At 29.9% G+C, this 21554-nt stretch overlaps 3 protein-coding genes across 4 annotated transcripts; 1 reads left to right on the forward strand and 2 right to left on the reverse strand.

Moving 5' to 3' along the window:
* Positions 1–1001: 1001 nt before the first annotated feature.
* On the reverse strand, positions 1002–3416 carry LOC109796951 (Pentatricopeptide repeat (PPR) superfamily protein). Of its 2 annotated transcripts, none has more exons than XM_020356820.3 (2): positions 3155–3416; positions 1002–3029 (listed from the first exon to the last, which is right to left on the reverse strand). In XM_020356820.3, the coding sequence occupies exon 2, from the start codon at positions 2974–2976 to the stop codon at positions 1222–1224; it is 1755 nt and encodes a 584-aa protein (XP_020212409.1). In that variant the 5' UTR covers positions 2977–3029; positions 3155–3416; the 3' UTR covers positions 1002–1221. The 2 variants fall into 2 exon arrangements, with proteins under 2 accessions (XP_020212409.1, XP_020212418.1); XM_020356829.3 differs by having other exon boundaries at positions 3115–3416.
* A 9234-nt stretch (positions 3417–12650) lies between these two features.
* On the forward strand, positions 12651–13361 carry LOC145956438 (uncharacterized). Its single transcript, XM_083072035.1, has one exon. It carries the CDS (start codon positions 12651–12653, stop codon positions 13359–13361), a length of 711 nt encoding a protein of 236 aa, XP_082928161.1.
* A 4129-nt stretch (positions 13362–17490) lies between these two features.
* LOC109787927 (CASP-like protein 1C2) lies at positions 17491–18628 on the reverse strand. The gene is made up of 3 exons (XM_020346863.3): positions 18349–18628; positions 17986–18088; positions 17491–17876 (listed from the first exon to the last, which is right to left on the reverse strand). The coding sequence occupies exons 1-3, from the start codon at positions 18501–18503 to the stop codon at positions 17652–17654; spliced, it is 483 nt and encodes a 160-aa protein (XP_020202452.1). The 5' UTR covers positions 18504–18628; the 3' UTR covers positions 17491–17651.
* Between the last annotated feature and the right edge of the window lie 2926 nt (positions 18629–21554).

Below are 21554 nucleotides of genomic sequence, written 5' to 3' on the forward strand. Positions count from 1 at the left end.
CATGTTAGTGTTGGAGAATTTAGAGAAGGCAGAGTTAAAAAAATGAAAAACTACAATTACAATAACCTGATGATATTGTTAACCACTTGTAACACATTTAACGTTAGTATATACAAGTACATATTATTAACTGTATACACATTTATTTACTCTTGATCACTTGTGGAACAAAGTTAACACAATTAAACATTGAATATATTGTACTGAGATCTTTAAGATTTCGTGAAATTACACAAAACACTTCTTTTTTTTTTTTTTACAATACTTGATTGTTTGAAAAACATAATTTTAACTCTCCTTAGACTTTAAATTAACCCCTTACTTATTTTAAAAATATTACATTATAACTTTCTGTTATTGAGATTACTGTAGACATTAAAAAAATATGTCAATACAATTTCAGAAAATTTCATAGGATATCAGTGTAATTCACTTATACATTTAAATAACAGCATCACACTGCTAACCAAGCATGAGATATTTAACAATTAGTATCACAAGTATAGATCAATAATTGTATAAATCACACTCACTGAACTCTTTACCGTCAAGATTTTCTCAGTTTAGTGCCATAAAAAATCTTCATGGTTAGTGGTCATCGTTAAATGTCACCACTTGATCATCCGGTATGGACCAACTTATCGACAATATAGTCATCATTTCTTATGAAGTCATTATTGTCACTTTTCTTTTTGTTCTGTGCCCTCCTCTTTTGGCTTCTCCAATAAAGTTAATTTATCCCCATTGTGATTTTGGTTAGAGACCTTGTGATCAACTCTATTCATATTACATTCAAGGATAAAATAAGCCATATTATTGATGAGCAGTTTTCTTCTCTATGGTCTTAAGTAGCCTTACCGCTCGTAAGAAACATAAAATGTAATGTTACTAAAAATTACGTCACAAGTCGAAGCAATAGTAGAACCAATTTGCCGCAAATATAGGAATCATATAGCTTCACTAGGCCCAACATATGCATATAGAGAAGATCAGACGAGAAATACTCGTAAACCATACTGTTTTCTTGGTAATGAAAATATAGGTTAGCACTCACAAAAATGCTGGTGGATTTACATGTTAAATCACCACCCAAAATTTTCTGTGATCTTTGTTTTGCATGCCATGTTATATTATTTCTGTTGCATATTTTGGTTATGCATATCGAAACACTACAGTACAACTCTCACAATATTAATCAGATTCACACGGGTTTAAATCCTATCACCAATAATCTAAACAAGAACACGAGCCTTCTCTAAAATGATGGAAACGAAGCTTATCCCGAACTATTATCTCTCTATTCGTCACAACAGACATGAACTTAATTGCTGAGTGACAGTCTTCACATATCCGAAGGTTCTTGACAATCCTGAGAGCCACTCCATGAGCAGTTTTCATCAGCCCAAATGCCACTGCAAGCTTCTCACTGTGGTATCTAAGAGCATATTCCCTTTCTTCTTCTTCCAACTCGTGCATCGCCAACTCAGGTAAAGGTGCATAACCCGCATCCTTGCACCTCCCCATCAACTCATCCAAATAATGATAAATTTCATTGGTCTCAGGGTGTGACTTATCACCCATGCTGAAAAGATAACTTCTGTTGTCAACATCTATGGTGCTATAACCCACTTGCTTCTTAAGCCCTCTTTGGATCATCACATTCCTAACCAATTCCACTCTATCCATCCTTCCCGCCAATGCATACATGTTAGAAAGCAACACATAATGACCAGGGTTCTCTGGCTCAGCAGAGATGAGATTCTCAGCAACCTCCACCCCAACATCAAAATTCTTATGCATCTTGCAAGCCCCAAGCAATGCAGTCCACACCGCCGGAACAAGCTCCTGAGGACTAAGCCCTTTGACAAACTGGTACGCCTCATTGAGCAACCCACCACGCCCAAACATATCAACCATACAAACATGATGCTCCACTCCCGGAACCACGCCATACTCTTGCTTCATGCTCTCAAACACTAAACGCCCTTCATCTATTAACCCCGCATGAGCACAAGCAGATAACACAGCAACAAAAGTGACACTATTAGGCACCACCCCACGCGCCTTCATTTGATTAAAAACCTCCATCGCTTCAACGCCATAACCATGCATCCCGTACCCGGATATCATAGCCGTCCACGAAACAACATTCCCATCATTCATCGAATCAAAAACCACACGTGCTCTTCCCACATCACCACACCGCGAAAACATGTTCACCAACGAGGTAGCAAGTACCTTGTTCACATGAATTCCACTCCCAACGATGCACTCATGCAGCCAACACCCCAACTCAAGCGACCCCAGTTGAGAGCAAGCAGATAACACCGAAACGAAAGTCGCGGAATCAGGCTCGACCCGGGACTCAACCATCCTCTTAAAAACCGCCACAGCTTCATTGGCGAGCCCGTTCTGCTCGTACCCCGAGATCATGGAGTTCCAAGCAACGACACTTCTCTGAGGCATTTCGTCGAACACCTTGCGGGCGACAAGAGGGGCGGATGATTTCGCGTAGAAAGTGACCAACGCAGCTTGGACGAAGGAATCCGAGGAATACCCATTAACGAGAACATGGGAATGAACAAGGGTCCCGAGTCGGAGAAGGGAAAGATCGGCGCAGGCCTTGATGACGGAGGTGAAGGTGTAGGAGGAAGGGGCAACGCGAGAGAGGAGCATGCAGCGGTAGAAAACGACGGCGTCGAGGGAAAAACCGAATTTTGAAGAGGCTTTGATGAGGGAATTGAAGAGAAAAGAATCTGGGTGGGTGAGGGAGCGAAAGAGTCGGCGAGTGTAGGCGATGGAACCGGCGGCGCAGGATAGCGTGAGGAGCTTGGTGAGGAGAGCGCGGCTGCGGTGGGAGCCTCTGACGACGAGGTGAGCGTGAGCTTGTTGGAGACGTCTCAGGTGAGGCCCTGCGTTTACCACTGCTTCGTATTCTGCAGATTTTCTTCTTCTTCCTTCTTCTTTCCCTTCCATCAAACCAAACGGTGGATTCGGGGTACAACATTTTCCCTCAAAGCTTCATCCACCTTCATTTTAATTTAAACAATTTAACTCTCAAATATCTTCACAACATAATATCATATGATAAAAGCAATGGAACAGTAGTGTTACACTTATGATACAACAGTTGATCCCAACATAAACACACGACCTGATCATCTACTTTGCTTGTCATCCAACTAACCAACATAGTATCAGACCGAGAGTGGCTATCATATATGGATATTTGTTGAAACCTTCCTTCTCAAAGTGATCTTCTATACAATTGTACCAGACTTTAGGTGCTTGTTTCATGCTCTATAAAGCCTTCTTAAATTGAGAAATTTGGTGAATCAATTGTTAATTCAATAATGGAAAAGACTAAAGTTTATGTTGTGGATTTGTGTTCAGACACCCTATACTCTATTGTCATAAAGAATATGTCTATAGGGGGATTTAACATAGCTCCAAATTCTTAGAAGGTACCTTAAGATGAAAAAGACTAAATTAGTTTAAGCTAAAGAGTTATAAAAATTCTAAGAATTAACTATTAGTTTTTACTTGTTATATTTTTTTTTACTGTATTTCCATTTTGGTTTTGGTTTTCTCTATTGAACTTTTGCACTTTATGACTAGGTTTAAAATTTTGTTCAAACGATTCAATATTTTACCTTATGTTATTGTTCAACTAACCATTTTCACATATTATACTTCCTTTATAAACCACTAGAAAACTCTAAAAATAAACTCGAGCATAATCTGCTGATAAATACAAACTAAAAAAAATCTGGAACAAAATGAAAAAACTTGTTTCCAACATGACTTGATAAGAATACCTTATAAAAAGTTAACTATAACTAGTTAATCAAATTTATAATAACTAGTGAAAAAAAAAAAAAAAAAGACATATGAATTTGTTTAAAATAATAGAGGTTACAACATGTAAAATTATGCATAATTAAAAAAAAGAGTAAAATACTCTAAAACAAAAATAGAGATCAAAAGTGATTCTAAAATAAATAGATAAGTATATTATTAATAGAGAAAATATATATTTAATTTTTTATTATATGAATTTGTATACATATAAATGTCTAAAAAATGTAGAGATCAAACCAAATTAAGAGATGTATTCTTTTTATATATGGTATAGAATAATTTGTATTAAATGTTTAAAATTTAAACTATATATATTCTTTAAATAATTTTTAGAAACTAAATAATTTTAAACCCTAAGATATTTAAATCAAATTAAATTTAAGTGTTTTTCACATTTTTTAAATTAATTTGAAATGTTTTATATAACTTGTCACTAGTCAATGAATTGTAGTATGATATTAAATATAATTATCATGTATATATAGGAATAAGATATTATTTCCATGTTTAAAAAATAAGATATGGTTATTATGTCTATTTTATGTAATTTATATCCATCAATTTATAAAATTAAAAAAACAATTATCAGAATTTAAATAATTTTAATATTAATTATAAAGGTTATGATACGATTGAATGGTTTTAATATTTATTATAAAAATTGGAAAGAATGGAACAACACATAGTTTTATTTAAAATCTGTAATTGTGTATAAATCTAAATTCAGTTTAAATTAAATCTCAAAATTTGTAGAATTGATTTATTCAATAAAAAAATCTTAATTTAATAATTAGATTGTAAAAATTTATGCATACTATATATATATGGCAGAATAGTCTTCTAAAAAGTCTTCTCTCAAAATTATATAGTTTCTATGATGTTTTTCTTAAAATTTTCAACCTTTTAAAATTCAAAGGTTCCTATTTATTGAAAAACAAATCTATTAATATTTAATAAGTTGAATGTGCCTCAATTAAGCACAAATAATATTTTATCTATATCTATATTTATTTATATATTATTAAGAATAGAATAATCTTCTAAAAAAAAGTTTGCTAAAAATTACATAACTCAAACTCGTTTTTTCTTAAACTTTTCAGTCTTTTAAAATTCAAACGTTATTGTTTATTGTAAAACAAATCTATTAACATTTAATAAATTGAATATAGTTCAATTAAGCACATAAATATTTTTTTATAAAAACATTGAAATATTATAAAAATTGTGATTAATATATAAAATGTATATAATGATGAAATGATAGTTATTTTTAATCAAATTTTATCCATCTAACTATTAAATTAAAAAAATTAATATATAAATTAAGTTTACAAAATTTTTAAAAAATTAAAAATTATATAATATTTTAACTTATACATTTTTATAACCCTATAGTAAATCAAGTTACTTTTATGATAAGTGAACCCTCCTTTTATATTTATCAAATATGTGATGCAACTTTTAATATTGAATATAAGATACAAAATAATTTATGCACAAGATAAAATATACAGAGTAAAATAGAGTAGTATTTAAAATTATAAATAAATTTTACATGATTTATCTTAAAAAATATTTTGAATAATTATAACTTTTAATAATAGAATATTTTCTTAATGCTATTTGAATTTAGTTATCCTAAGGAATTGTTTGGTATGTGAAATGTTTTTACTTTCTTGAAAATCTTATATCAAGAATCTTAATTTCTCATGTTTGGTAATTTTTTGAAAATCATTTTTATCCCATTTTTATTCTACTTTGTCACAAAAACATTCCTTTTCAGAGAAAGTGAAAATTCAATTTTTTCTGAGTTATGAAGAAAATTTTATATATATAAAAATATCACAGTATTTTTTTTTAAACAAAAAATATATACTTTTCTTTCTCTCCTTCATTCTTTTGTCCTTATCTTTATCACTATCACTCACCCTCTCTTTTCCTCTCTCCGTATCTCTCTTCCTCTCCCTTTCCTTCTCTCACTCTTGTAACGACCCGTCATGGTCTCTACACTTAGTGGAATCACACTACTGCTAGTGAAATTAAGAGAAATATTAAGTTGAATAACTCATACATACATGTACAAATAAAAATGAAAATAACTAAGTTTCTGGTTATAAAATAGAACGCCATATATGTACAGTCATCCCAAAAATACTATTTTTTAGTGCTAGTCAAGCACAGACAAAACTATTACCCAAAATGGTAACCCTAACACGAGGATCAAACTCCTAGTCTCGCAGCAGTCACCTCAACTCCAAGCTAGCCCTGACCTGCTCCCATACCAAGTATGATCATCGCAGTTCCACCACATGAAAACAGAAGGATAAGCTAGAATTCACAAATTAATCATACAAGTATAGAACAATAATCTATACTACACAATCATCCAACTATCAATCATATTCATAAAGTCACACCATACTCTATCCAATACTACTCATGCATAAAATACAATCCACTAATCATGAAGTCAAACACCATACTTCATCATATTAATAATCATGCAATAAATGCATCTCATGACAGATATCAATGTATATCAATCATCTAATGTGTCGTCACGCATACACCTAGGAGATCTCCATAACAATAGAGCTGTATAAGTGATATTCCAACCTACCGAAACCACCCCAACCGTTTTCACGCCTAATGCGCATGCTCAGTCACAGCTAAACAAAACAGGATATAATCCTCACTCGAGTTTACTCGGATGATGTCACTTACACAATTGGAAGTCCAGATCCACCGTCAAGTATAACACAACTAGGTACGGGCTTACCATGACCTTGGCATGCATAACCAAGTCAATTATGGAGTTCACCCACCGACTATCCGCAAGGACCCACGCACCTTCCGAGTACTTGGTTAAGGGAATAACCCTCGACCTCATACCTCGCTCCAACACTAGCTAAGGACTTAGAGGAGACTCACCCAACCCAGTGGCCTATCTGAGCACCACTCTCCCAAATCTAGTGGCCTCCCCGAGCACCACTCTCATATATCAGTGGCATATCCAAGCACCACTCTCAAGAGACTCTATGTGAGCTCTTCTAGTTCGAAAATATTTTTCTTCTCCTCAAGTCCTAGGCTAGACTCATGCCATAAGGCGTCACATGCAATTATGCATCATACATCATACATGGTCTGCCCACCATCATGATCAACAATCATACACATGTCATAAGACATCACATGCAATAACGCATCATACATCATACATGGTCTACCACCATTATGATCAATAAACATACCCATATGAATATATACACATGTCATATCATATTCAAACATTCATACGTATCATCACAAAGCATACATATGAATCACACTGCATTATACATCATATATCATATATACATGATCTAAAATTTCAACTTTAAACATGCATAAGCATCAATTTAAATCAATTATTTATAAACATATTCACGCTCGGCGCAGCCTGAGCTCGCCCAGCCTAATCCCAACCTGAGAGTCCTAAAACTCATTCACACCTGGCGCGTTCAACTCACGCTCGGTGTCCTTAAGACAGAGACTCCTAAGAGTCTCCACGCCTGACGCAACCAAATCATGCCTGGCCAAACATCCAACCTGAGAGCCCTAAGCTCTTCCACGCCTAGCGCGCTCAACCTGTGCCCGGCCTAAATCCCAGTCAGAGAGTTCAAAACTCTTATCCAAACTAACAAATTCAGCCACATGCAAACACAAAACACAATGCATAGGCTCCATACGAATCAAAATAAACTTAAATCTCACATGCATCCAAACTATGCATCAAAATCCTCCTTTTTCTCAAAACCCCAAAAATGAGATTTTCTTCAATCCATCTATGGATTCTCAACATTCATGCACCTATTGAGTTTCTAAACTCACATGCAACCTAAACAACAAACATTCTAGCTTCCTTCACCTGAAGATTGGCTCAAAATAGCCAACAACTGAGAAGAAGTAGAATTTCCTTCCGAAGCTCAACCCGGAACTTCAATCCTCCCAAAGTAAGCTTCCTAATCTGAATTTCAAGGAAAGACAGAAGGCATTAGTGATCTAGAGGAGAAAAGGAATCATACAGAGAAATGGGAGAGAAAGGAGCTCACAGACCCAGAGTCCTTGTCTCTAAAACTTCTCTCTAAAAACTCATTCTCCTCAACTGCCCTCAACTCCTATTTATAGAAGTTTCGGAGTGGCTAGAACGGCCTGTTCCGAATCCGGAACGGCCCGTTCTGCACCCCTTCATCATGGGCAAAAATCACATGCAAAACGGCCCGTTCTGAAATCAGAACGGCCCGTACTCCAACCAGAACGGCCCGTTTTGGGGTTTGGAACGACCCATTCTCCCTCCAGAACGGTCCGTTTTCAACTACGTTTTATAGGTCAATTCAGTAGTTTGGAACAGCTTGTTCCAGATTGGGAACGGTCCGTTCTAGACTACTAAATTACCTTTTTTTTTTTAAACTACGTTACAACTCTCATTTCTCGTGTCTTCCTATCTCTCTCCCCCCTCACTCTACCCCTCCCATGGCCAGTTCTGACTGAGCTTAGGAATTGTGTGCGATTGCCCTAGACCCAATATCAGAAAAGGCCCAAAATTTTGAATAGCCGTAAGTATTTAAAATTATATATATATTAAACTTTTCCAAGTCTTCAACAGTACAATTTATAAATAAGTGGTTTTAATTTTTATCTTTTCAATAACTGAATATTTAATTTATTTATTTTTAATAGATATATTTATTTTTAATATTTAAAGCCAAGAAAATGAAAAGTTAAAAGTCATTTTGTGTTCAGTTCAATATTGTACTACTATAATAATATTTCACAGTCTTTGATCATCTACTTATCTGCAAATTTTCTTTGGCTAATTTTATGTGCTTCACACCCTTTCAAACTTTAAAGTCCTAAAGCGCATTGTGTTGCCATTGGAACGTTCTATGTTGGGCCTATTGATGTGTGGCACTGTTGCTGTGGCATGGTGGGCGGTGAACGATAAATTTGTTCAGTTTCCTATTTTCTTTATATTCTATAATCAGTAATCACTCAACTATTGCAGTGTGCATAGTTTCTACTTTTATTGTGTATTTTAATATTTTATATTCAGTTACTTTTATTATATTATGTTGGGACATTAAAGCTAGTGTTTAAAGAGGAAGCGAGGAGCAATCATAATCTAAACTTTTTTTTTTTATATCTTTTATCCTGATTGTAACATTTATATAATATTGTTTTAAAATTTAGTCACGTATTATGAATGATGGTCATGGTATAATTGTGGTCTTTGATGTTAGTGATATACTACTCTAAAATCATAAGATTTCTATTAGAATAATTTATATATAGTGGACCAGTGGTGGATCGGTTCTAATAATTTGTACAAAAATTTAAAATTAAAAATTTATTATTGTTATTATATAAAAAATTGAGAATATATTTTTTAAATTTTGAGAATACTCAAATATTCAATTGTTTATATTATGGCTAATTTTATATTGATTAATTTTTTTAACTATGTTGGCATTCTTTAAATTTGGCATTTGGAATTAACAAACATGTGGGCAAGAATTCAATTTTAATTACTATTTCAGGTGTTATTGTTATTTTTCTTACATTTTTAAGTATTTGATTTTCTTTTATACAATGTTGTCTAAAAAACATTAATATGGAAATGAAAAAAGAAAAAAGAGAAAATAAGAAGAAGAGTTAATAAAATCACAACAAGGAATTCTTGATAAATTTGTTTTCAAAAATGTAAGTTCTCTTGAAAATATTGATCAACCAAATCCTAGCTTACAAACTGAAAATCTGTTAAGTGAAAATGAAGTTAATGATACATGTGATGAGGTGCCAAATGAATTTAGTACTGAAAATCTTAACATTGAACAAGAACAATCAAATTTTCATCTAGATTTTTATGATCCTATAAATTGGGATAATCTTGATAACAAAGAAAGGACAGTTTAATTGAAAAAGGACCTATAAGAGAAATGAATCTTATTTTTCTCTTGGATAACACTTTACATTTTTCATATGTTTATTATTCTAGGACGTTGAACAATGGTGAGGCTAGTGATGGAAGATGGTTAATTTATTCAAAAATTGTTGACAAAGTATATTGTTTTTGTTGTAAGTTGTTCAAGTCGGATATATAATAATAAAACTTTGTTAGCAAATGATGACTTAATACTGGAAACATAGTGAGAGACTAAAAAATCACTAGAATATTTTCAAGGGATCGGAAACTATAATATGACCAAAAAGAGGCAGACTAGATACTGAGATTTGTAAAAGGGGCACATGGCTAATATCATATTCGGGAAAAACAACGTAAGCAAATTCTTATAAACGTGAACTTCAGTTGTGAATTTTAAATAAATAAAAAATTTAAAATGACATGAATTTTACATGATGACACATAAATCTATATAAACGACACATCATTAACAGTACTAGTACCCCTTCTTTTATAGAGGTTACCATAGAAATTCTCTATTTTCAATTGTGAAATATTTTGTCAAGCATAATTTGACTTTTTGAAGATTTAATGAAAAATTATTTCAAGATAATAATAAAAATGTTTTGGGATTAGTTGAAATGATAGCAGAATTTGATGTAATAATGCAAGATCATGTTAGACGTATTCAAAATCATGAAATTCATTATCATTATCTTGGAGATAAAATACAAAATGAATTAATATCCTTTTTAGGAGTGACAGATTTATAAATTTTAGATAGTAGAGACAATACTTATTTATATATTTATAATAATAAAAATTTTACATATAATTTTTAAAAGTATAAATATATATCATAATTATTTTTTTTAAGTTTTTATATCTATGATTACGATTAAGGATGAAAATAAGTTAGATCAAACTATGTTATATTATAATTTAGTAGGTTTAAACCTAATTTTTTTAAAAATATGTCCTAAATATGACTTATTTATATCTATCATAGATATTTTTTAAATATTTGGTTAGAACTACAATCCTAAAAATATACTTTATAATAATTTAATACTAATAAAAATAAATTTGTTAAATTGTATAAAAATCAAGTTTAATTTATTTATAATATAAACATAATTTTAACATTTAGTATAATATTTTAGATGATAATTTATTTCAAAAACATATTTTATAATAAAAATTCTAAACAGAACATAAATCTTTCATTCTTTTTCATTTTAATTTTTTTAATCAATGTATACAATATTGTAATCTTTATTATTTTGATTTTTTTAATCAATGTATAAATAAATAGAAAGCACAAAATGTAAATATATATGCTGCAAATTTTATTTTATCAAAAATTAAATTTTTAAAAAAAATTAATTCGTTCTTTATCAGATATGAGAATTAATCTCTTTCTAAAGTTTGATAAATATCAAATAAATGAACAACTCTTTTAAATTCATATTTTATACATATGATAATTTAAATATATATGTTCATTTTATTAAAATATAACTTTTATTTTTAAAAATATTATTTATATATATATATAGGTGTGTGTGTATATGTATGTATATGTATGTGTGTGTAAAATGGTAGTGGGGGCACTTGCCCCCACTCTCCTCTATATGGATCTGTCTTGCATTTAGCCTATAGTGTTAGAAGTTCTATTATTAAGATCATAAAAGAGGCAAAATATTTTGCTATAATTCTTGATTGTACCCCTAATGTAAGTCATCAAGAACAAATGACCTAATTATACGATCTGTAAATATGTATAATAATAAAATAAAAATTGAGAAGTATTTTTTAGAATTTTTAAAAGTAGATGACACATCTAGATTAGAACTTTTTAATGATATGAGGGGTCAAGGTTATGATAATGGTTCTAATATGAAAGGAAAACACCAGGAGTTCAAAAGCAATTTCTCAACTTAAAATGCACAAGTTAATACTAGTTCAAAATTATTGATCATGAAAAATAATTATCAATTAACATAATATTTAAAATATAAAAAGACTTAAATGTAATTTTTATTTTTATATTTATTTTTTAGTTCCTGAAATTTTTAAACCTTTTAAAAATAAATATTATAGAAAAAAATATTAAAACGGTACGTGGATTAGATAAATATATTTTTCTGTACCAAAAGATAGATATATCTTTTAAAAAGTAGATGTTAGGAATCAGAATTAACATGTTAATCTTTAGTATGAATTATATTTATATAATTCAACTATGAGAAACAATCTAGACTAATTTGATGTTTGAATTAAATTAAAAGATAAGAATTAGAATTATCATGATTATCCTTAATATAATTTATACTTGTGTAATTCAAAATTTTATGAATAGGATACCCTGACTATAAATAGCTAGAAATAAAATACGAGAAACAATATTTAATATTAAAAATAAGATAGACACATAATTAACATAGAAAATAAAAATATAGATTAGAATAGAAAATCTTCTAAATTTATAAATAGATTTACATAATTTATTTTAAATAATAATATTTTTTTCGGTGAAATATTTTTTTCTTGGTGGTACTTGAATTTAGTTTTCATACGTATATTATAAACTCAAAGCGGAAAACTATTAAGATAGCGCGCCAAAATTAAAGAAAAGTTATTTGCAAGTATTTTTGGTAAGAAGATAATTAGTATGCCATATAATTTAATAACTAATAATCAATTGCTAAATTGATTTTATGAATTGATTAGATTTACAAGAAGATTTTTGTTTTCCCTCAACATAATAAATAGACCATAAACCATTAAACCATTAAACTCAAAGACTTGAAAAGTTTTGTTATTGTTTCATTCATCATTCTCCAACATGGTGGATATTGAAGAAAGATTAGATGAATCTTTTTGCTTTCGTGTGAGATGCGAAGAACCCTTGAAGCTAAGACCGATAGATATCTTGAAATTCAATGTGAATGTTAATGTTCGACCCTACACATATTATTTCTCTCGTAGAAGACGTCTTATAAGGCCAGTAATGTTGTTATTCGAGAGCTCAGTGACTATAACATGTGAGAGTTTTGTAGAAAATAATGATCATACTTTTCTACGAAATGCTTTATGGCCTGATCCTGCAGGCTACGTCCCACAAAGCCTGGACCAATTAGGACGATGGATTGTTTTACGGATTCAACAAGAGTTGGAGGTTCAGACCAACACTTCTGCGGATTCCACGTCTCGACAATTTTCTTTAGCATTAGACATTTTCATAGACACTAGGCAACATTCTGAGAGCGATGATGAAGAGGATGGAATGATAGAAGAGTCGATGCAACAAGATGTGAGGATGGTTCCGGCCTCCAAAGAAGCCATTGAGTCATTGAAAGCATTCACAGACTCATCGTTCTTGAAAACAGAAAAGTGTAATATTTGCATGGAAAGGTTTCAAGATGATGTGAATTCCTTGTCTTGCTTGTCAATGCCATGCAATCATGTGTTTCATAGTGACTGTATTGTCAAGTGGCTCCAAACCAGTCACATGTGTCCTTTGTGTCGTTATCCTATGCCCATTGCAAAGGATTAAACATCCTAATTCACTTGCTAATGATTTTGTATTTCTTTTTTTATTTCGGATGATATATGATTGTAATATTGTCATCTTAAAAAATTATATTTTTTATTTTTGTCAATTCATAATTTTGGTCCTCCTATTTTAGAATAAAGATATTTAATTTTTTAATTTAAAAAATATATAATTTTAATTTTTTTTATCAAATTGACACTTATTAATCGTTAAATTTTAACGTTTATTCATAATTAACTGATGTGTCATTAGTAATATAACATATGAAGATAAAAAATTATGAAAAAATTATGTAAATAAGATTTATTAATAAAATAAATACCAATCATTTGTTAAAATATATACAAATCAATGTTTTATTGTATTATTTTTAAATTTTTATCTTTATAAGTCATGTCACTATATATTATGTTACTTAAGTAGTGATATGTTATTAAACAACATTAAAATTTAAAATATCAAATTAACGGTAAGATCAAAATTTTATATTTTTTAAAATAGAAGAATTAAATGTCTCTATATTAAAATAGAAGAATTAAAATTACAGATTAATTAATAAAAATATAAGAATCAAAAAGCAATTCAGCCCTTCTTTTTATATTTCAATGACATTCAATTTTAAATTTCTCATCTTTTAAATAATTACTAATTATTATTTTTTCTATATTATAAATAAGGGAGATATTATTTTTTTAGTGTATACAAATTTTTGGATTAATTTACCCTTATAAACTACCTCTAAATCATATTCTCTTTCATTTTCTTTTATTTATTTATACTCTTTTCTTTTTTTATTTTAAGGACATTCAAATTCAAAAAATCTCACCCTTTAAATAATTATTTATTATTTTTAAACTTTAATTTTTTTAAATAATTCATGCCTATTTTCTCCCTACTAATATTTATAATGTGTAAATTTCTATGATGACTTTCAAATACTATTTTCAATTTGTAATCATATTAAGATTTAAATATCATTTTTTCAATAGGAGGCATTTTGAAATTTGTTTAATTTATATTTTTAATTCAATTTTTATTTATCATATTTATTTACAATTAAATCCTAATATTTACTTCTATATATTAAAGGCGATCGACTATCTTGTGTAGGAATATTTCTAAAGACATATTTTTAATATAGTTCTTTTCGGTGATTTTCTTCAATGAAAATGTTTTTTTTTTAATTTAATTCCTTATTTGATTCAATTTTTATTAATCATATTTATTTATAAAATAAATTTTAAAATTTTAAATAAATAACAAATAATAAAAAATAAACTTTATTATCCTAACGCACCCTTGATCTTGTATGGAATATAACCCTTTAAGCACTACGATATGATATCTGTTTATCGACATGTATTTATAAACTACTTTATAACCCTTCAGATAAAAGTTACATTTTTGAAATAGCACTATATGCATATAAAATTAGATTGAAGTATTGTATACAACATTTGTTATAAATATTATGTTGATATAGATTACTTTATTATGTGTGTATAAATCTACTAATTCAAAGAGTAATTTACACTCCTAAAATTTCTCGGATGATGTCACTTACACAATTGGAAGTCAAGATCCATCGTCAGGTATAACACAACTAGGTACGGACTTACCACGACCTTGACATGCATAACCAAGTCAATTGTGGAGTTCGCCCACCGACTATCCGCAAGGATCCACGCACCTTCCCGAGTACTTGGTTAAGAGAATAACCCTCGATCTCATACCCCGCTCCAACACTAGCTAAGGACTTAGAGGAAACTCACCCAACCTAGTGGCCTACCTGAGCACCACTCCCAAATCCAGTGGCCTACCTAAGCACCACTCTCATATATCAGTGGCCTATCCAAGCACCACTCTCAAGAGACTCTATGTGAGCTCTTCCAGTTCGAAAATATTTTTCCTCTCCTCAAGTCCTAGGCTAGACTCATGCCATAAGGCATCACATGCAATTATGCATCATACATCATACATGGTCTGCCCACCATCATGATCAACAATCATACACATGTCATAAGACATCACATGCAATAATGCATCATACATCATCTACCCACCATTATGATCAATAAACATACTCATATGAACATATATACATGTCATATCATATTCAAACATTCATACGTATCATCACAAAGCATACATATGAATCACACGCACCATACATCATATATCATACATACATAATCTAAAACTTTAACTTTAAACATGCATAAGCATCAATTTAAATCAATTATTTATAAACATATTCACGCTCAACGCAATCAGCTCACGTCTGGCCTAACACCAACCCAAGAGTTCTAAGCTCTTCCACGCTCGGCGCTCTCAACCTGCGCCCAGCCTAATCCCAGTCAGAGAGTTTCAAAACTCTCATCCAAACCAACAAATCCAACTATATGCAAACACAAAATACAATGCATAGGCTCCATACAACTCAAAATAAACTTAAATCTCACATGCATCAAAATCATCAAAATCCTCTTTTTTCTCAAAACCCAAAAAATGAACGAATTCTCCGATCCAGCCATGGATCATCAACTTTCATGAACAATTAAGTTTCTAAACTCACATGCAACTTAAACAACAAACATTCTAGCTTTCTTCACTTGAAGATTGGCTCAAAATAGCCAATAACTGAGAAGAAGTAGAATTCCCTTCCGAAGCTCAACCCGAAACTTCAATCCTCCCAAAGCAAGCTTCCTAATCTGAATTTCAAGAAAAGACAGAAGACATTAGTGATCTAGAGGAGAAAAGGAATCATACAGAAAAATTTGGGAGAGAAAGGAGCTCACAGACCCAGAGTCCTTCTCTCTAAAACTTCTCTATAAAAACTTCACTTTCTCCTCAACCACACAACCCCTATTTATAGAAGTTCAGGAGTGGCCAGAACAGCCTGTTCTGAAACCGGAACGGCCTATTCTGCACCCCTTCATCACGTACAAAAATCACATGCAGAACGGCCCGTTCTGAAACCAGAACGGCCTGTTCTGAGATTCATCCAGAACAGCCCGTTCTCCATCCAGAACGGCCCGTACTCCCTCCAGAACGGCCCGTACTCCCTCCAGAATGCCCCATACTCTCTCCAGAACGCCCCGTACTCCCTCTAGAACGGCCCGTACTCCATCCAGAACAGCCTGTTCTCAACTATGATTCATAGGTCAATTTAGTAGTTTGGAACGGCCCGTCCCAAATTGGGAACGATCCGTTCTGGACTACTAAATCACCCATATTGGGATTTTGGACCTTCTGAAATAACCTACTACGTTACAGTTTCCATACCTCTAACATGTGATATATAATCTTTTAAATTCTAAAATTGTAGCTTATAAGTTTAAGACTCAACCTTACAAATCAACTTGCAAGGTAAGTATTGTCCCGACTTATACACTTTTTAATTGTTTTATTTTCAATCGATGTGGGACTTGAAGTTTTTTTTTTAAATATTAAACTTATAAATTAATTTTTTTTTTTAATTTTTCCTGCGGATTAAAATTTGCAGGAAAATCCGCAAGAAAAGTTACCTGCAATTTTTTCTATCATTTAGTAAACATTACTTGCGAATTTATTTTTGCAAGAAAATCTGCAAGAAACAAAATAAAATTCTTACAATATTTTTTGCAAATTTTTACCATGGAAAAAAAATTCTATAATCATTAAAATTGTAGCAAAATCTGCAAAAAAAAATTGTAAATTATTTTTCGTAAAAAAATTTGTAAAAAATATCTGTAAATTATTTTTCTTAAATAAATTCGTAAAAAAATTTTGCGAAATTATTATTACAAAAAAATTTGCAAAAAAAATTTTACGAATATTTTTTTTAAGAAAAATTCGCAAGAAAATAACATTTTTCTTGTAGTGTCAACAATTCAATCGTTGAATTAAAATTTTTTAATAAATAGAAGAACTTATAAAATTTTAAAAAAATTATTTAATACTTTATTGTTGATGTACATTTATAAAAGTATATTATACATTAATTTAAATTTATATAATAAAATATGAAATAATTTTTAATTTTTAAAATTTTAACGAAGGAGTCACAATGTCACGTCTTCGTTCACGTTAAATGGAGGTGCGTGACGTTGAGTTTTAACTAAATATAGTAGAAACATTGGCAAATATATAAAAGCAAATTCGTTGGCTGTTGATTTGACATATATGATCTGTACATCAATATTGATATATATCTATAAATCAGCACAAATGGGGTGATGGGACTGGAAGATCTAATAAACACTATAGTATGATGATCACATAATATTAAGATTTCCATGTTTTCTAGTTTCACAGAAAGAGGGGGTTCTGTGCAGAGTAAAGAGTAGAAAAAATAAGCAGAAAGTATATTATAGCTGCAGCGAAAGCAGCAACAAGAGCTCCAGTGACATGATCACAAAACTTAGGAACTTGTCCACAAATGGGTAGCCAACCAGCATGACTGTTTCCTTTCTTGCCAACATGTGCTATTGCCACTGCTGCTGACACGCTTGAAGAGAGTACCATTGCTATCACCTGATCATCGATCAACACGTGCATGCATATATATATATAGTTGTTAAAAATGTTCAATATTAATTAATTAGAGAAAACTACACAAATGGTTTTGCTGATAATATATTACCACATCTAGTATCAGAATCAAACGAGCAAGTGAACTTTGGGAACATGTGAAGAGCACAATAAGGCTGTATGCACATGCTATGGCTTCTGCTATCACAAAGTACCTGTATATATATAGTAAATTAATTATATTCAGAGAGCATAAGGGAACTAATTAAACACACTCAAGGTTTTAATGGTCATGCTTCCTGTTAATCAATCAAAAATAATCATGGTATGAATTTTGATATAACAAACTCATCATGCATAATAATTTGTAATTAAATGACTTTGTAAAAACTTGGTGCACATATATATCTTATCTGAAACCAATGGATCTTTGAAGTGGTTAAACAATGATATAGAGGGAAGAGAAGGGTCTCACTTGAATGCTTTGTCGTCGCTATATTTGGCAGTGAAGGTTAGGTCGAGAACCTGAGAAGACTCATGGCTTGTAACCATAACAATCACTGCTGCTATAGTTGCTCCAATGGCGAGGAACCTTAGGAAGAGTGCGAGGACTCTCTTGGTCTTGGCCATGAAAGACACTGCTTAATTAATTAAGTTGATCACAAGAAAAATGGTGCTCCAAGGAGATTTAAAACATTAACATATACAAAAGTTGAACACAATATGCAGTGAATATATAACAATATTTTATGTGTTAGGTAGCAATGTATGGTTACAGTTAGTGGCCTCTTAATGTTGCAGCAAAATTAAAACTGATTGTTTACCAACATATGTACCAAAGATAACCATTTTGATTAGGACAACTGATAGTAACTAACTAAGTCACTTACTTGGAAAGTAAGAGATTGATAAGGTATTTCCGAGGTAAATAAAAAAAATCTAAATAAGAATGTAATTATTATTTTTTAATATGAAGTATGATGATAACTAATTTATGAAAATAAGTAAAGATATAGTACTTATTTAATATTTAATGTAAAATATATTAATAATTTACCTTACTAAAATTAGTGTATATATCATTAAAATAATACGAGTACTGTATTAATTAAGGATTTTCTAACTTGTATTTTTAATTTTAACTATCATACTAAATTGGACAGGAAGTCAAGCGACTAGAGGTTGGATCACCTACCTAGTACCTACCTCGTTGAATTTCGACGTTGCTTCCTGTGATCGTACAGCCATATTTATTACTTCCATTTCTATTACTACTTTCATTATTTTTTTTTAGTTCCACTACAAAATAAAATGTTACATGGTGATCTTAAAAAAATTATTATTATAAATATAAATGTAATATATGTATATATATATATATATATATATATATTTGACATATAATTATACATGATTTTATTATTAATTTTAAATAAAATTTAATAATACATTTTATATATCATTATAATTTATATTTATATTTTTTATTAATATGTGTGTAAAAATAATTTTAAATAATATATATTATATTGTTATAAAGTATGTGTTAATAAAAAAAAATTGTAGTGTGCATACTTTAGTATTTTTTATGTTTCTTATAGGTGCAAATTTGAATCTCTGAATCATAACATCACTTTCCTTGTGTAACAATCCTTTAGGTAGGCCTCTATTAAAAGTATCTTTATGTTCTATTAATTTTTCAATATAAAAAAATATATTTAGTATTTTTATTTTAATTGTCATTTCATAATATTAATAAATAATAAAACATTTTATTTTGTAATCATACACTTAGTCGTTAACAAGAAAATTCAAAATTAATTGTTGTTTAAACCCCCTCCCCTGAAAAAAAAATCTGACCAAATTTATTTGTTTGGTATATAAGTCAAAAGCATAGGAAATGGGAGTGATACAACAGGTTGCCTTATCTGGTTTTCACCACTAGCTTGCCAAACACAAGGTGTAACAGGCTGACCTTGTTGGTGAAAGTGGACCCAAAAGCATGATGCAACTTCGTTTAAGAGTAAGTTAACAGAATAATTTGTCAAAATAAAAATAAAATAAAATAAATGCACAAATTTATTTAAATGGTTTAAACTATATTAAATATTTTTTTTTAAAAATAATATTAGTCGGTAGAGAAATAATACTTACTTGTAAACAAAGTTTTTATCCCTTGAGTAATAATTAAATATAGTCTTAGTAACAAACAAATCAATATAAAAATTCTTGGTGTTGGTATTCTACTTTTTTCGTTGTTTTTTTTTTATTATATCATCTATATATCCATTGCTCCATTCATTTGTTGTGGTATTTTTTTGGTGAAAAAAATTGAAATATTATTTAATCCTCTTATAATGTCCTTTATTTTCTTCACATAAATCTAGAAATATAATTTTGAGTATACACCTAACCGAACCTGAATTTGTACCATTTAAAAATATTTTTGATATTGTATAAAATTATCACTTTTATGATTATTTATTAATTTTCTTTTTATGTTATTATGATTTTTTAATTTTTCTCTTTTGTATGAAAGTAAGGGATTTATAGGTAAAATTAGAAATGAAAAATATATTAATCTGACTTGTTTAGTTTCGCCCTACATATTGAGCTTTCAAAAATGAGTTGAACCAATTTACTAACCAAATAAAAATGGGTTGGATATTTTAATTTATCCTATCTTAGGATACTTCTTATAACATATTTTATTCTTAATATCTAAAGGATTCACATAAATTAATGTAGTTAAATAATAAAAAAAATATCAAATTAAAATTAATTTAATTTGATACACAAGGAATATTATCAAATTTGCCACATAATAAAATAGATTTTTAATTTAAAATAATAATAACTCTTCCCACAAATTTATTATACAAAAAAATTCAAATTACCTATAATAAAATAAATCAAATACATAACATATTTATTGCACAACAAAATATAAATTACTCGTACAATAAATCTCATGTAACATATTTAAATTTAATACTAAAAATAAAAATAAAAATAATGAAAAAAATAGGCGATTCAACGCGCTCTAACCCCATCATTTGACTAGTGAGCTAAGTGAGGGCTAGGGGAGGCCAGGGGAGCTAACCAACCAAAATATCCAACCTAATCCATTAATTTTTGGTAGGTCAAACTTCATTTTGTCATTTCTAAGTGGGATGAAACTCAAACCTAGACCGTCATGTTACTTAGAACCTTAGTAATCATTGCATCAAAATATTAGTTGATATATATGTTATTTAAATTGTTTTTATAACGTATTATTAATTTAAAAGTTATATATTTGATAATATTTGAAGGTTAATGAATTATTATACCAATATGTCTTTTTCATATATAAGTGACAAAATTAATTTTTACACTATATATTAAAGAATATGTTAGTTCATGCGATTCAATTAGCTAGTGACTCAATTGTTCAATAAGTGACCCATTTAACTAAGTCGGTCATCGGTCTAATTTTGATAACATTAATTTTTTTTATCAAACATTGGTTTAAATATTCATTTGGTCCCACCTATAGTTTTATTAATTTTATCTCTTAGTCTTTATAATTACAAACATTTCATTTTAATCCCTCTATTATTTTTTATTTTTTTTAGTTCTTATAATTTGTTGATCCATTGACAAGTACATCAATATCAACTTGTAATCAATAGTGAGTAC

The sequence above is a fragment of the Cajanus cajan genome, chromosome 3 (assembly GCF_000230855.2).
Source record: "Cajanus cajan strain Asha chromosome 3, NIPB_CcT2T_4, whole genome shotgun sequence".
NCBI classification, from domain to species: domain Eukaryota; kingdom Viridiplantae; phylum Streptophyta; class Magnoliopsida; order Fabales; family Fabaceae; genus Cajanus; species Cajanus cajan.

Coding starts and splice junctions, on each gene's coding strand:
- LOC109787927 (XM_020346863.3), bottom strand. CDS start 18,503: ATGGCCAAGACCAAGAGAGTCCTCGCACTCTTCCTAAGGTTCCTCGCC. Junction 18,089..18,348: donor AGCGACGACAAAGCATTCAA/GTGAGACCCTTC, acceptor ATATATATACAG/GTACTTTGTGATAGCAGAAG. Junction 17,877..17,985: donor TGATTCTGATACTAGATGTG/GTAATATATTAT, acceptor ATCGATGATCAG/GTGATAGCAATGGTACTCTC.
- LOC145956438 (XM_083072035.1), top strand. CDS start 12,651: ATGGTGGATATTGAAGAAAGATTAGATGAATCTTTTTGCTTTCGTGTG.
- LOC109796951 (XM_020356820.3), bottom strand. CDS start 2,976: ATGGAAGGGAAAGAAGAAGGAAGAAGAAGAAAATCTGCAGAATACGAA.